We start from the raw sequence: 16,437 nt of genomic DNA on the forward strand, positions 1-16,437 counted from the left end.
ATCATCAATCACCACTCCAGCCCCAGTCTTAGTATTTAAATCAGGAATTTATCCTCTCTTGTAGACAAATCACCCCATTTGTCTTTATCAAGTCACACGCCTTTCGGGAAAGGCAGAAACATCATGGCTTCCAGGTTATCTTTCCTGGTTCTGTTTGTGTTCGAGTATTATTTCTCGTTTTACTCTCCGTAGCGCTATAAGGAGTACTAGAAAGGAGCTGGTGTTGTAAACGACGTCTGTGCATCTCTGTAGACGTCCATCTGAAACCTATTGAAGACTTCAGCTGAACAGTGGTCACAGCATCAAATGCCTTTTCCATCCTATAATGCATTACAGATTTGTCGCAACAGCAGAGACACTTTATTCCCCGAGAGCTGAGTGCCATATGAGATGGTAGATTTTTCAGTCCTGAAGGTTGTGAATTAGCCTGGATTTGTTGTCTAAACCCTCCCGAAAACACCAGCCAGTCAACCTCTTGTTTTAAATGCCATATTAACTCTTCAGACACTGCTTGCTCTTCACATTGACTTCATATGCTTTGCTTTAGTTTCTCCAGTGGGATTTTTAAGCGCCGTTAGAGAAGAACTGAACATGATAAATCTTTGGAGTCTTTGAGGTACCATGTGCAGTGCCAGATACTATTAGTTTTTACTTTTTTGAACTGTCTCCATGAACAGAGATGGGCATGGTACATGCTCTCTCTAATGCTAACCCATGACACATTTATAGGTTGTTATGTTGGAAAGAGCCCTAAATTTAGAGCCACAAAATAAATAAATAAACCTAGCAGTCTGCTGGCGTGACTACTGAATCACTCCATACAGCCCTACATGAGTTACATCAACTCTGGAAGTTAGAATACAGTAAATAACAACACTGCTTTCTTTACTCCATTCACGGATGATTTGAAAAGACAAGGAAAAGGATTGGAAATATAGAAAAACTCCAGGAATAAAATGTTGCATTGCTGTAGTTATTTTAGATAATCTACATTCTTCATTAAATCTACTTTTACTCCTTGGCTTTATTCATTTTCTCAAAAATATCTTTGTACTGTTTTTCTTTCAACAAGAAAATGTTCTCAACTGAACATTAATTAGGGAAGTCATGTGAAAACAGCATTAAACCAAATGAATCACAGAATAAACCTAGTTTTTCCCTCTCGGGTGACTTAACTCTTCAACCCATTACCAATGATATAAATGTGACCAGAATACGGCAATTATTTTTGAAGATGTTGCTGGCTTCCAGGTAGTAATTGCTCATTTATTATTGCCCCCAGGTGTGTGACTTAATGCATAGATTTATATTTAAAGATAAGTCATTGGGTTTGTGGCTTGCTTGTGTGTTACTTACGTGAAAGAGTTAAATTCACACATTCTTAATATCTGCCATTAAAACGGAAGGGCTATTCTAGTCTGTTTAAAAGCTGTCCAACAGTAGTCACGAGTTTGTCTCTTTAAAGATCACTAACTTGGGGCATACCTTACTGGTTGGACAAGATCTCAGATTGTGACTAAGTTCTAATGAGTGGTTATAAAAACATGTGTGTTGCCTTGTGACACTTCCATGTTGCTGTTTGAGTTGGGCTCATTGCATTCTAGTTGAGTTGTACACAGGCTAGTCCATGTTGCTCACTGTTACTGACCATTGTTTAACTGTTCTGAGGGATTGATCTGTGAGCAACATGGTAAACGGGTGTAAACATCCTCCTCTTTTAGAATATTGCTTACTGAAGGTAATATTTTATTCTCTGAGTTAACTTTTCTAACTTTAGAATTTTGTTTTGGTTCTTTAAACAAATAATTTATACTGCTAAGGTTACCGTAGGTTTGACCCTGTTAGCAAAGCAGCTAGCATAGCAGTATACCAGTTTTAATATCAAGTTATAATATCTTACAAGTGGCAGTGTGTATGTGTCACATGAATTCTAGTTGGTCTTAAATAATAATAAAAACCCAAAGTCAGGGGCTGGAGAGATGGCTCAGTGGTTAAGAGCATTGCCTGCTCTTCCAAAGGTCCTGAGTTCAATTCCCAGCAACCACATGGTGGCTCACAACCATCTCTAATGAGATCTGGTGCCCTCTTCTGGCCTGCAGACACACACACAGACAGAATATTGTATACATAAAAAATAAATATTAAAAAAAAAAACCAAAGTCAGATATAGGGGTTAATGCTGAAGATCAGAGAAGCAGTGTGACCCGCCACTAGAGAGACCTTTTACCTCCACCAATGCTCAGAACGAAGGGGCAATCTTGTCCTCAGACTTCATCCCCACACTCAGACTCAGGGACGATTCTCAAACTGCGACTGTCTCCACCAAACCGCAGACTGCCTGAGTACCTGGTCCCTTCCACCTTATATTCTTGTTTCCTAGCCTTATCGCTCCTGTCTCACCTACCTAGTGCTGGGATTAAAGGCATGAGATCCCAAGTCCTGGGATCACCTTTGTGTGAGCTGTTTCTCTTTTAGACAGATTCAGTCTTGTCTAAAAGACCAGGGTGGCTTTGAACTAACAGAGATCCCTCTGCCTCTGTCTCCTGAGTCCTGGAATTAAAGGTGTGTGCCACAACTCCATGGCCTCTAGTGGCTTAGCTCTGTACTCTGACCTTCAGGCAAGCTTTATTTGTCAAAACATAAACAATATGACTACATGTATGCTCTGCAAAATTGGGTGCAGTGTTTCTTATTATTTCATTCCTAATACATGGAAAACCTTGAACGCTATGGGGGACACTTTCTGTGTTTAACTTAATTCCATGTTCTAAGACTAAACTTATCTTTTTATGAGTTTATTCTCTGATGTTCCTGATTAATTTTGTGACCTCGAGTAAATCTCTTAATCTTCTGAGCATCAGGTTTCTCATCTGCTAAATGAGGATAATTAATGCCACTCCAACCACAGGAATGTCGTAAAAGTAGCAAGGAGAATTTTTATAAAGGATTAGGCATGTGGTTTATGAATTTATGGTAGCAGTCTTTTGTATTCAACTTATTATTCTAGTGTTCTTTTAATAAAAATTAACAATGCTGGTTTCCTAGTTGCTGTGGTTTGAATGTGAAGTGTCCATGATAGGCTTGTGTGTTTTAACGCTTGGCCCCAGGTTTTGCTATTAGAACCTTGTGGAACCTTTAGGAAATAGAGCCTCATTGAGCTCATCACTAGGGACGGGCCTCGAGGATTTCTGTATAACTCTACTACCACTTGTCCATCCTCTGCTTCTTGTCTGCCAAGTTGTGAGTTGAGACCTAGCTGCACATTCCTGCAGTCCTGGATGGCCGAGAAATGAGCAAGCATCCTTTGACAACACATATTGTTTATGATAGCTAAAACACAGGCGAGCCACAAAAGCCTACAGACGTATGACTGGATAAGCATGGTATATTAGCATATATGTAGTGGAGCATTGTTAGCATTTTTAAGGACGAGAAGTTGGGGCATTCTGCATCTGTAACCCTTGAGGATACTGCTAAGTGAAATAAACCAGTTACAAATGACAAAAGCTTATATTTCCATTTATATAAAAATATAAAGTAATTAAAGAAAGTTTGTGGGGTTGAGGGGAAGAAAGATTGAGTCACTGTTTAATAACTTGCAGGATGTAAAGAGTTCTGCAGATATATGGTATTATCAAAACAGGAATTTAGCAAACTCTCTTGAGCTGGGCGGTGGTGGCGCACGCCTTTAATCCTAGCACTTGGGAGGCAGAGACAGGCAGATCTCTTTGAGTTTGAGGCCAGCCTGAACAGGCTCGAAAAGCTAGAGAGAAACCCTGTCTTGAAAAACCAAAAAAACAAAACAACAAAACAAAACAAAAACCAAACTCTCTCTATATATACATACATATGTGTGTGTATATATATTCCTCTGGTGCTGGGAATCTAAGGGAGCACCTTGCGCACTCAGCAACCCTCCCTCTACCACTGAGCTGATGATCCCCAGCTCTGCTCACTCACTGGTAAGGAAAACAAAGATGGGATGCGTAATGTAACAAACAAATACTTCCACAGGATGCCGACAACTAGCCATTTCACCTTTTTTCAAATTGTTTTCTACTTCTATTTGTGTGTGTACGTGTGTGTGTGTCGGTCTGTCTGTCTGTTGGTCGGTCTGTCTGTCTGTCTATGAGTAGTGTGTCAGTGCCCTGGGAGATTCCCTGGAGCTGGAGTGACAGGCAGTTGTGAGTCATGCAACATGGATGCTTAGAACCACACTTGAGGCCCAGAAAGAACAGCAAGAACGCTGAACCAACCACACAGACACCTCTCCAGCCGTATATAAATGACAGCTATTTAACAGAGAGAAACAGATAACTCTTAGTAATTGAGTTTTCTTTTTTCCAAGTTCTTTGCCTCCTGTGTTTTGCTATTCACTTGCTTTGCTTTGTTTTGTTGGGAGGGATGCAGATCAGCTTTAGAACCTTGTATTGTTAGGGGTCATGACCATGCTGTGTCAGAAACACAGGCAGACATGCTTTGCACTTCTAGGAGATCAGAATTTATTGGATAGCAATAAATTCACAGGGTCTAGGAGATCAGAATTTATTGGATAGCAATAAATTCACAGGGTATAGCAGGCATTTGGCAGATATTTTTGTTTTCCTTTAGTATCCATGACCAAGGTCATGAAGGAGTAAAAAGTGAGCTGGAATTTGTTTACTGGAACCGCAGAGGAGCCTTTTAAAAGATGGCGTTTGGGACAGAGAAAGAACAGATTTGATTGCTAAGATAGTGACTGCCTTTGAATCTGTGAATTGAAGGCATCAAGGGTTTCTGCAGGAGAACTGCTGCATTCTGTGCAGTTGGCCACATCTGATTCTATCCCATTAGTTAGAATGGAGTCTCATTGCTAATGCTGAAGCTGAGCCTTCAGGTGACCTTGAATAAACACCCTCAGAAAAAAGGGTGACTGCACTGGCACCTGCCTGAGAAGAACCCGGAAGTCTCAGCCAGGGTTCCTGAATGGACTGATGGGTTGAAGATCTCTGAGGCCCTTCCTTATAAGATAAACCTTACTTTCAGGAAAGACCGAGCATCCCCAAGTGGAACTATGGACACTGTCGACGTTTACAGTGAAATCTGATAGAGAAAAGATTTGTGACTCGGAAACCAGAACTACAGATGTTTGTTTCTATTCAGAGTGGTTTTTCTTGGATTATTTTCTTGCTGAAAATGTCCCGGAGTCAGTTGTGAAGTTAGCTTGGAAACATTGAAAACACGAAGTAAACCTGTTGTAGCCATTTTAAGGCAGATTTCCCTATTTTGGGTAGTAACAGTTTGTGTTCTTGTGTTTAGTGTCTCATTGTTCCTTCTTTATTAAAAAAGTATTTTCTGGCTGGGGATGTAGAGTGTTTGCCTAACATTCTCAAGGCCTTAGGTTTGATCTCTGCCAGTGAGAGAGAGGGTATTTTCTTCTATTTGTTGCATGCTTTCCTAAATTGGATCCGAATGGAAAGAATCCAAATCGCCAGAGTTTCCTTATTCAGGCTCTTGCTAGTCCTTTTCAAGCCCCACTATTTTAATTCTTGAGAATGGAAAGGTGTTGGAGAGACTGCTAGTTTGTTTCCCGACCAGCCTGATTCGAAATAATCACTCAGAAACTATTATTTGCAATACTGTTTGGCCAATAGCTAAGCATATTTTTAGCTAGCTCTTTTATCTTTAAGCAGCCCTTCTTCTCCATTAATTTGTGTATTGCCATGTGGCTGTGGCTTACCCAGTAAAGTTCCAACTAGTGTCTGGCATCTGTCTCCGATGGGGGCTACATGGCTTTTCCCTGACTCCACCTACTTTCTCTATAAATCTCTTTCAGCCTGGCTTTACTCTGCTAAGCCATTGGCTGAAAGCAGCTTCTTTACTAATAAAACATATTCACAGCATACATCACCTCCCACATCAGAGAGGTGTCTGTGTGGTTAAGCGTTCTTGCTGTTCTTTCCGGGCCTCAAGTTTGGTTCTAAGCATCCATGTTGCATGACTCACAACTGCCTGTCACTCCAGCTCCAGGGAATCTCCCAGGGCACCAACATACATGTGGCATATACTCACAGACAGACAGACCGACACACACACACGTACACACACGTACACACACAAATAGAAGTAGAAAACAATTTGAAAAAAGGTGAAATGGCTAGTTGTCGGCATCCTGTGGAAGTATTTGTTACATTACGCATCCCATCTTTGTTTTCCTTACCAGTGAGTGAGCAGAGCTGGGGATCATCAGCTCAGTGGTAGAGGGAGGGTTGCTGAGTGTGCAAGGTGCTCCCTTAGATTCCCAGCACCAGAGGAATAAAATATGAGTTAAATGAAGTGGCTACAGTGGGTTTCCTCTACTACAGCAGGGATATACCAGCACATTTTGCTACCTACAGGCCAGTGGTTTGCTTTTTAAGTGAGTGTCTATATGAAGTTCCTCAGTGAAAACCCAAGTTGTGTGCTTGACTGCCAAAATAAGCCAGTTTCTGCACAGGCCCTCCCTGTTTAATTGGAACTGATGATAGATCTGCCAACTTAGTGAGACAATTGTCCATTGTTTGGAATGACCCAAACTCATTTTATATTCAGTTTCCTGGTGAAAATGGGAGTATTATTGCAGATGATGTTGAGTAAACAAGGAAAGTAGGAAAAGAATCAACATTCTTTCTTGGCTTCGAAGAAAGGGACTTAGGTCATAGGCTCACTGAGCAAGAGGAACCTTCTGAGAACTATGTACATTTTGCTTCTTTCCTATTTGTGTTTGAGACTTGTGATAAATTTGGAGTAAATGAAAGAAAGATGGACTTTGGGGGGGGGATGCTATTCTGTCCCATAATAGAGATGTGCCTCACTTTATGCTTTAGGTATCTTTAACTAAGATGATACATGTTAAAACCAAACATTTATGTATTTGGTACATACATGCAAATTATATGTTTGGGAAGCCGAGGGACCTCGAATAGCTGGTACAGTCTACTTTTAAAGGGGCTACAGAAGCAAGGGGGTTATTCTTTGACTATTCTGATTGGCTTATTCGAAAGGGCTATTACCAATAATTGACTGGAGAGCTGTTGCCAGATTAGATGAGGTAAGACTTTGGGAGCTCACTACAATGCTCCGATATGGGTCTCTGCCTCTGTTTCCATCAGTTGCTGGATGAAGGTTCTATGGTGTTATTTACGATAATCATCAGTCTGATTACAGGGCAAGTCAAGATCGGGGGGCCCCCTCTCCTGTATTGCTTAGGGTCTTAGGCGGGGTCATCCTTATGGATTCCTGGGAATTTCTCTAGAGCCTGGTTTCTGCTAATCCTATCATGGCTCCCTTAATCAAGATATCTCTTTTCTTTCTCTCATCTCTGTACTTCCTCCATCTTGATTATCTCATTCCTTCAAGTTCTCCTCAACCCTCCCCTTCTCCCCTCCTCTTCCCCTTTTACCCACCCTTCTCCTCCTACCCCTATACTCCCAATTTTGTCAGGCAATCTTGTCTGTTTCCAATTTCTAGGTGTTTTTCTTTGGGTTCACCTTATTACTTAGCTTCTCTAGGATAATGGACTACAGGCACAATGTCCTTTGTTTATAACTAGTATCCACTTATAAGTGAGTACATACCATATTCATGTTTTGGGTCTGGTTACCTCACTCAGGATAGTGTTTTGTAATTCCATTCATTTGCATGCAAAATTCAGGATGTCTATTTATTTATTTATTTTGTTTTTCGAGATAGGGTTTCTCTGTGGTTTTGGAGCCTGTCCTGGAACTAGCTCTTGTAGACCAGGCTGGCCTCGAACTCACAGAGATCCGCCTGCCTCTGCCCCCAGGAGTGCTGGGATTAAAGGCATGCGCCACCACTGCCCGGCTTGTCATTGTTTTTTTTTTAGCACTGAGTAGTACCCTAACGTGTAAATGTGACACATATTTTTTTATCCATTTTTTTGGTTGAGGGGCATCTAGGTTGTTTCCAGGTTCTGGCTATTATAAATAATGCTGCTATGATTAAAGGCGTGCACCACCACCGCCCGGCCAGCAATAAATATTTTTAAGTATTATTTTTAATAAAAACAGCCTAGGGGCTGGAGAAACGGCTCAGTGGTTAAGAGCATTGCCTGTTCTTCCAAAGGTCATGAGTTCAATTCCCGGCAACCACATGGTGGCTCACAACTATCTGTAACGGGGTCTGCTGCCCGCTTCTGGTCTGCAGACACACACAGACAGAATATTGTATACATAATAAGTAAATATTTTTAAAAAATAAAAATAAAAAAACAGCCTAGTCTCCTTGAGCAATATACACTCTAGTATTCTAAAACATGCTGCTATGAACATAATTGGACAAATACTTTTGTAGTATGATTAAGCATCTTTTGGGTATATGCCCAAGAGTGGTATTGCTGGATCCTGAGGTAAGTTGATTCCCAATTTTCTGAGAAACTGCCATAATGATTTCCAAAGTGGTTATACACATTTGCATTCCCACCAGAAATGGATGAGTGTTCCCCTTACTCCACATCCTCTCCAGCATAAGCTATCATTGGTGTTTTTGATCTTAGCCATTCTGACAGGTGTAAGATGGTAGGTATCACAGAGTTATTTTGATTTGCATTTCTCTGATAGCTAAGGATGTTGAACATTTCCTTAGTATCTTTTGGCCATTTGACATTCTTCTGTTGAGAATTCTCTGTTTAGTTCAGTACTCCATTTTTTAATTGAGTTATTTAGAATTTTAATGTCTAATTTCTTGAGTTCTTTATATATTTTGGAGATCAGTCCTTTGTCTGATGTAGGGTTGGTGAAGATCTTTTCCCATTCAGTAGGCTGCCTTTTTGTTTTATTGACTGTCCTTTGCTTTACAGAAGCTTCTCAATTTCAGGAGGTCCCGTTTATTTATTGTTGTTCTCAGTGACTGTGCTATTGGGATTATATTTATGGGCCTGAGGCCACGCCTATGTGAATAACACAGTCAGGATGTCACTCCCATATGCCAGAGCAAGCACACAAACTTACCCTCTTTCCCTCCCTCCTGCTCTCCCTCCTTCTCTCTCTGTCACTGTCACTTTCTCTCTCTCTCACACACACAGGGCACTTTAAATATAATTAACATAAAAGGTTCCTGTTTCCAGAGTAGCAGTAATGTAGCTATCTAAGAGTGATCCCTGTTGGCAGCAGTTGGAATAGACATTTTCCTTTAATAATTTTATTTTTCAATTAGGAGAAATGAAGTATGCCATCTAGAGTTGTTTTGGTTTCAGAGTGTTGGAAAAATTATCTCATACCAAAAACATCCTAAAAAAATTACTAGTTGTTTTAAATTCCTTTATTCTTCCAAATGGTATCTTCTTTCTGTTAAGTGATACTTTGTAGCTCATCTGTGTGACACATTGTAGTTTGTTTGCTCTTGCTACCTTCCAAGATTAAATTCTCATCCAGTTCCTGTTTTTGGTTGTGGCATCCCATTATGGAAGATTTGTTGTATGGCAATAGGATCTTCATAACTGGGATATTACACTGTAACACGCTGGTATGGATTGATAAACAAAGGCATTTTTAAGACATTCTCTTAATGTTCCATTAGGAGTATCTTTTGATGTGTAAAATTTATTTTGACTTTTAAGAAGTATTCATTTCATCTTTCTGTAACTGATTTCTAAGTATGTGCAGTTTTCATTTAAAAATCTGGAAGTTGTGTACCCTGGGGTATACCTGTGACTCCTACACTTAGGACATTGAGGCAGGAGGATTACCATGAGTTTAAGGCCAACCTGGGCTGCACACCAGCTTCCAGACTAGCCAAGATTACTACACAGCAAGACTTTGTCACACAACAGCAAAACAAACAAAAGATCTGGAAATCAGCCTGATGAATGAATGGATTGATCTTTTTTATCAGGCTTTTATTTATTTGTTTATTCACTTACTTAGGTTTCTCAAGGTAGGGTTTCTCTTTGTAGCCCTGGGTGTCCTGGAACTCATGTGTAGACCAGGCCAGCCTTGAACTCTGTAGATTGGCCTGCCTTTGCCCCCTGCATGCTGGGGTTAAAGGCATGCCTTACCACTACCCAGCATAAGCCAAGTTTTAATTTATATTTGCACAATAGCCTGTTAACTGTCTACCTTGAGGGGCATACTAAAACAAATTGCCGAAGGAAAATTAGACAGAAATAGGAGTGTGGAAGGTAAAATTGCCGTCTCCTTTGCCCAACATGGAACAATTCCTGGAAGTAGAATCTAGCTGTCTTTGCTCACCTCTGGAATTGCCCCCTTTTTGTATGTATGCATTTTTAAGTGAACATAGTCTTTGTTGTCATCTCATTCATTTCTTAATACATAAAATCCAAGTTAATTTTGTAGTAGTTCCAGCTGGTCACGTGAACCCTGTGCAAGATTTCCATTTATGCTGCCTCACCGATCACTCAGAACAAGTTCCCACAAAGACCTGTTTTGTTCTGCAGTTGGTCCACCCCAAGGAAACCAGTTTCCAAATTACGCAGGGCTTTATAAATCAAGATGAACTGGTCAGAAATTGTATAGAGAAACAAACAAGAAGCTAGCTAATGCTTCCTGGTTGGCAAGCAGTGTATGTTAATGTACTACAATTGCAGGTAATGAAATTTCCTATAATCTATGAATACTTACTCTAGTTAGAAAGCTTGCTTCACTTTGTAACTTTGATTCGAAGCCATTAACGAATTCTTAATAATTGTTAAATGACACAAATACAAGTTTTAAGATATTTCAGGCAACAGATGATATAAGACAGTTGACAGATCATGAATTTGAAGTCTGTATATGTCAACTTGAGTGCCAGGGTACAGAGGAAGAGGGGTTTGGTGTGCTGGCATGGAGCTCCTCTATGGAATAGCATAGTTACAGGGAACATAGATAGAGACATGTTGAGCTTGCTTTGCCTGGGATTGTCCGTTGCTATGTTATTAATAAAGGAATAAACCCACACATAATTCATAAGTGACGGTGTACTCTTTGAGAGTTCAGCTGAGACATAGATACTTAAAGTATACTTTATGGACATTGAAAATGCTCTTGAAATATATTCTCTTAGAATAAAAGTTTTGTCAGATTATTTGACCCTTGTCAGTTTTTACGGCTAGCAAGGCCTTTCCAGTTGTTTGCTTCAGCTGATCTAGTCCAAATACTGTGTTTTAACTCATTATCGAATAGCCATCCAAAGAATCTGCATCTTGTGTAATGAGCTTTTTTTCCCCTTGGAGAAATTTTGCAAAGGAACCAAAACGGGAAAAAGAAAAAAAGAAATAAATAAAAATGCCCTTTACCATGGCAAATATCCTTTCCAGCAGTGGACCAAGACCAACCCTCCTCATTCGTCAAATAAATGGGAGGACTCTCAGAACCTAAATCCTGCAGCGTGTGAGCGTGCCATACATAAGATAGGAAACTATTACAGGGACCAAGCGTACATTTAAACTCTTGCCTGTTTATATTTTGAGAATGAAATTGTAAACAATTTCTTTCCTTATAAAGTCCTTTTTTCGCTAGCTGTCCATGTTTACATTCATGTTGTATTCTCATAAAACCAAGAGAGCTGGAGAAGTTTTGTTTGTTTAAGGCTGGGCCTCCAAGGAACCTTTGTAAAGCATTTTCCTTACATAGGAGACAAAAAAAAAAAAAAAAAAAAAAAAAGCCATTTGAGTTCCTGCCTGCTGCTCGCTGGCACAGCTTACTGTTCAGTTACTGCTATCCCAAATAAACTAATAATTCTGATTTTTCAGTTTAATTCAGAGTTGTTGGTAGAATTTGAATTGTTGAAATAGTAATCTTCTGCTTCTCTTACTAGATTTTAATATAGGTTTACTTTGCAAACAGTAAAATCCATGTGTCTTATTTATCCAATGCTCGTGTTGATCTTATACATCAGGGCCAGTGAGGAAGGCTTTCTCAGAGTCACGCTGGAAACTCTTCAACATGTTGGCAGGTTAGGAGCTATTGCCTGTTAAAGAACCAAACTGCTATGTCATGGAATTTTACATAGACAAAAGTTTAACTTTCTGGGGCTTGCCTTATTGGCTTAAAGATGAGATTCTTCTAATTTATGTGTTTTTATTTGATTTTAGAAAATTAATGCAAAACTTCATGATGGAGTATGTCAGCGCTGCAAAGAAGTTCTCGAGTGGCGTGTAAAATACAGCAAATACAAACCTCTGTCAAAGCCTAAGAAGTGGTGAGTTGAGTTTCTTAAATTCCTTCCCGGTGATATATGTGACATGGTGTCTTAGTCCATTTTCTAACTCTCAAGATTGTGTTTAGATAAACTGGAAAGCAAATTTAAAAATCCTTGCCTCTAGTGTAGAATTTCATCTTGAATGCCGAGTCTTAGTTTATGAAGGCAGACAGATGAAAAAGATCAATTCTCTAACTCATGATTTTGTACAATTTTTATAGAACCTTTTTCTAATAGGTGAGTTGAGGAAGAGTAGAAAAAACCTGGTTATTGTAAAATCTTATTTTCCACTGATTAAGTAGTAGTATTTACTATAGATTATGTTTATATAGATTATTTTTATAATTTTTTTGAGACGGTGTGTCCCTGTATGACCTAGACCATCCTCCAACTAATGGCCCTCCCACCTCAGCCTCCAGGATGCTGGGATTTATTGGCATGTGCCAACATATACAGCTGTTATGCCAATTCTTAAAATGTGTCTTTCCTCTTAATTCAAACCATGAAGATAATGAAAAGTCAACCCAGGTTGACTCTCATGTGTGAATTGCTGGTTTGTAATTTACAGTTTCATTCATTTGTAGGCTTGAGTCAAGATGAAAAGATACCCAGCATAGTTTTTTACCTATCTGTCCCTACCCTTTCTATATTTCTGGGTCACTTTTGTATCATCCTTGTGCAACCTTATTTTAGCTGAATAAGGACAATCTGATAATAGCTCTATCAAAGAAAAGAATTGCATTTATTACAAATATTAGTGTATTCTTTTTATATTATTTATTTTGGTGTTCCATGTAGTAGGTATTTAGAACATAGTTGGTCATACTTTGTTTTTTCATTTGGTATCTGTGTATCCATTTATTTGTCTATCTATCTAATCTATCTATTTATTAAACCATTTAAGTTAATATGCATACTAACAGATCTTGTTATGGTATTTGCACATATTTGTGTTTTTATACATTATTTTAATACATCTCCAAATACTTCCTACTTCCCGCTTTCACAAATGTTCCATTACCTTCACTTTTCTCTTTTCCACCTTATTCCTTAAGATTTTTGGCTTCTTCTTTTATGGTTCCCTTTCTGATTGCATGGCATACATACACCTAGATAGAAGATAGGCAATATTGTTGTTTGTAAAAATTCCCAGTTCTATCCATTTCGTTCAAATATCATTTCATTTTTCTGTACGACTAACCTTTCATCATGTATATGTACCATTTTTTTTAACCCATTCATCCACTGAAGGTCGTGTAGTACACTTTCTAGCTTGTATGAATAGAGCAGCAACTAATATGCATGTGCGAGTATCTCTATGGTATGTTAACTTAGTCCTTCAGGAGCATGCTCAGGATTGGTATAGTTAGGCCCCCACTTGTGGCCCCTGCTTGTGAGGTTTGTATGTTTGTTTGAGTTTTGAGGAACCTCCAAACTGATTTCCATAGCTACTGTACAAGTTTACATTCTTCTTTTTTTTAAGTTTTTTGGTTTTACTATCATTTTTTAAATTTTTTTTTTTAAATTTATAATGTATACAATATTCTGTCTGCATGTATGCCTGCAGGCCAGAAGAGCAGAAGAGGGCACCAGACCTTATTACAGATGGTTGTGAGCCACCATGTGGTTGCTGGGAATTGAACTCAGGACCATTGGAAGAGCAGGTGATACTCTTAACCACTGAGCCATCTCTCCAGCCCACAAGTTTCCATTCTCATCAGGAGTTCGTAAGAGTGTATTCCCAGCCCTCATGCTTTTTCTTGATGATAGCCATTTTGACCTAGGTAAGGTAGGTCCCTATTTCTACCTCCCTAGCACTGGGGTTACAGGCAGACACTGCCATAAACAGCCTATGTAGGTGCTGGGGATCCGAGCTCAGATCTCCGTGCTTCTGAGCTGGCACTTTCCTGACTGAGCCATCTCCTGAGGCCATGACTATTGTTTTATATTGCTGACTTTCCTTCCTAGGTCCTGGGTTGAATTAGTCTGGTGTTTGAATCCATTTTATAGTTGTTCATTTCTTTGTTTGTTTGTTTAAGACAGGGTCTCACTGTGTAGCTCTAGCTATCCTGGAACTCACTGTGTCGAGTAGGCAGGCTTTAGACTCATAGAAATTCACCTGCCTCTACCACCTGAGTGGTACAAGGGTGGGAGCCAGCTTGATTGTGAACTCTAGCTTTCCTGTGGTTCATGCTGGTGTTGAGCCTCTGTGGCACAAATGTTCAGTGTCCTCTAGAGGTGTCTTCATTTAGTAGTTGCAGTGCTTTAAGACCATGGCCCCAAAGTAGTGACGCTTAAGTTAGAAAGTGTGCCCTTGTTGAAGAGGTATGGCCTTTTTGGAGGAAGTGTGTTACTATGGGGATGGGCTTTGAGGTCTCTTTTGTTCAAGCTTTCTTCATTGTGACATTGAGTCCACTTCCTGTTGCCTGCAATGTATAGGACTCTCAGTTACTTCTCCAGTACCATGTCTACCTGCACGCTGCCCTGTCCTACCTTGATGCTAATGGACTGAACCTCTGAGTTGTAGTCATGGTGTCTCTTCACAGCAGTAGAAACTTTAAGACAGTCATGTACTTTGATCAGGAGCTCATGTTAACACATTGCACCCTGCAGTCTGTGAGCCAGTTAGGTTCTCTTGCTCTCTTGAGACTTCATCAGTCCTGTCCAAGGTGGCTTATGATTTATCTAGGGAGTTTCTCACAAGGGCATAAGGAGAGGGGAAGCAAGCACAGCCCTGAACTCTGTACGCGAAGTCTTCTTCTTTGAAAGCATTGTCACCCTGCAGGTGTGTGTCACATTGTGTCACGTTCTGCCCGGGCTCCTGGCTCCAGCTGTGAAGCAGGGATGACAGCTGAGTTGCTCGACTATCGGTTTCCAGGGAAACTTTCAGTTGATATAATCTGGTCCAGGACTCGAGAGAAGGGATGCTTTTCTCTGTGCCCTTTCATTCCTGGGCCGGGCTTCCTTGCCCCCCACAACCAACCCATAGGACTGTTTCTGTCGATAGAACTATGACAGGTTAATTTAGCCTCTCCTTTCTCAGACACCCACAGTTGCCCAATTTTAAACAAATACTTTCCTCTTAAGGTGGAGCTTGGCCAGTGCTCTCTCAGTGATGTAGAGTGACAAAATGGGATTCCTCTGCACCCCTGACCCAATTGTTGGAGACTGGGTTTGAGACTTGTGAGGGTTATTGGCTGTTCCTGAGAGGCCAGGTAACGCCAGCAGTTTCTGGCCCACCATCTTGCTTGGACATGCCTTCTTTCTTAGTGGGAGGACATCTTAGGAGTTTGTGGTAGCCATCTAACTACAATAGAGGTTATCGCATGGTGTTAATTTCCAGTGAAAGCTATTTTAGCCTTCTTACAAACCTAAAACTCCAGGTTTGGAGTATTTATTTACTTAACAATATTTAATAGTGGTGGGCATGGTAGTATATGCCTTTAATTCCAGTACTCACAGGGAAAGCTAAGGCAAGTGGATCTCTGTGACTTGCAAGTTCCCAGACAGCCAGGCTACACTGTCTCAAAAAAAAAAAAGAAAAAAAAAAGAAGGATTTTTAATAACTGGATGTTTTAATTTTGGCTATTTATTTTATGTACCTAGGTGTTTTTTTCATTGTCAGTATTGCCGAATCTTCTTTCAGGTAGTGTTATAGGTGTCTTGATTATTTTTTCAGTGTTTTCTTCCTAGTCTCTAGCATTTTTCCTAAAGAAAAATTCTTTCAGTGGCTAAGGGTGTAGCACCGAGTGGCAGAATGTGTACTTGATATGCTGACATCCTGAATTCAATCCTCAGAACTATAAAACCAGCAAACCATTGCTTATAAACAAGCCTGCTGAATCTCATGTTAAGTCACCCAGATTGGCAGCAGGGAAGTTAAGCTGTAAGAAAGGTAGAGCATCTGACCTTAGCTTTCCATGAATGAATAATTGCTTCCTAGGTAGCAATTAAGACTAACTATGCAGTAAGTCATATACTTGTAGTTAATAAGCCAACACAAGCTCTGTGGTTTCAGAGCATTTTCTATAAGACGCTCTTCCTCTAAAGTGTGTCCAGTTTCACCACTGCTCCATTTTCCCCAGCAGCTTTTTTTCCCAAAGCAATTTGACATTACACAATAGACATTTACAGAGTGTTACATTTAGCAAACCTTGTTAGAAGTGAAGTAACGTAACTGTATTTCTTCCACATCCAGTCCTTGTATTCTTATCTCGGTAGTCTGTGCTTGTCCTGTATGCTTATCTTTGTTATGAGTAT

The 16,437-nt window shown here is 39.9% G+C and overlaps 1 protein-coding gene across 1 annotated transcript in view; it reads left to right on the plus strand.

Moving 5' to 3' along the window:
- CUNH9orf85 (chromosome unknown C9orf85 homolog) overlaps positions 1-16,437 on the plus strand; it is a 50,134-nt gene that overhangs the window by 16,121 nt on the left and 17,576 nt on the right. The window contains exon 2 of the mRNA XM_041661351.1: positions 12,071-12,177. Within this exon, the coding sequence (XP_041517285.1) occupies positions 12,071-12,177 (107 nt within the window). The remainder of the gene's footprint in view (positions 1-12,070; positions 12,178-16,437) is intronic.

The sequence above is a fragment of the Microtus oregoni genome, unplaced genomic scaffold, assembly GCF_018167655.1.
Source record: "Microtus oregoni isolate MIOR12 unplaced genomic scaffold, Mior012 000012F_ref0000307, whole genome shotgun sequence".
In the NCBI taxonomy this organism is placed as follows: domain Eukaryota; kingdom Metazoa; phylum Chordata; class Mammalia; order Rodentia; family Cricetidae; genus Microtus; species Microtus oregoni.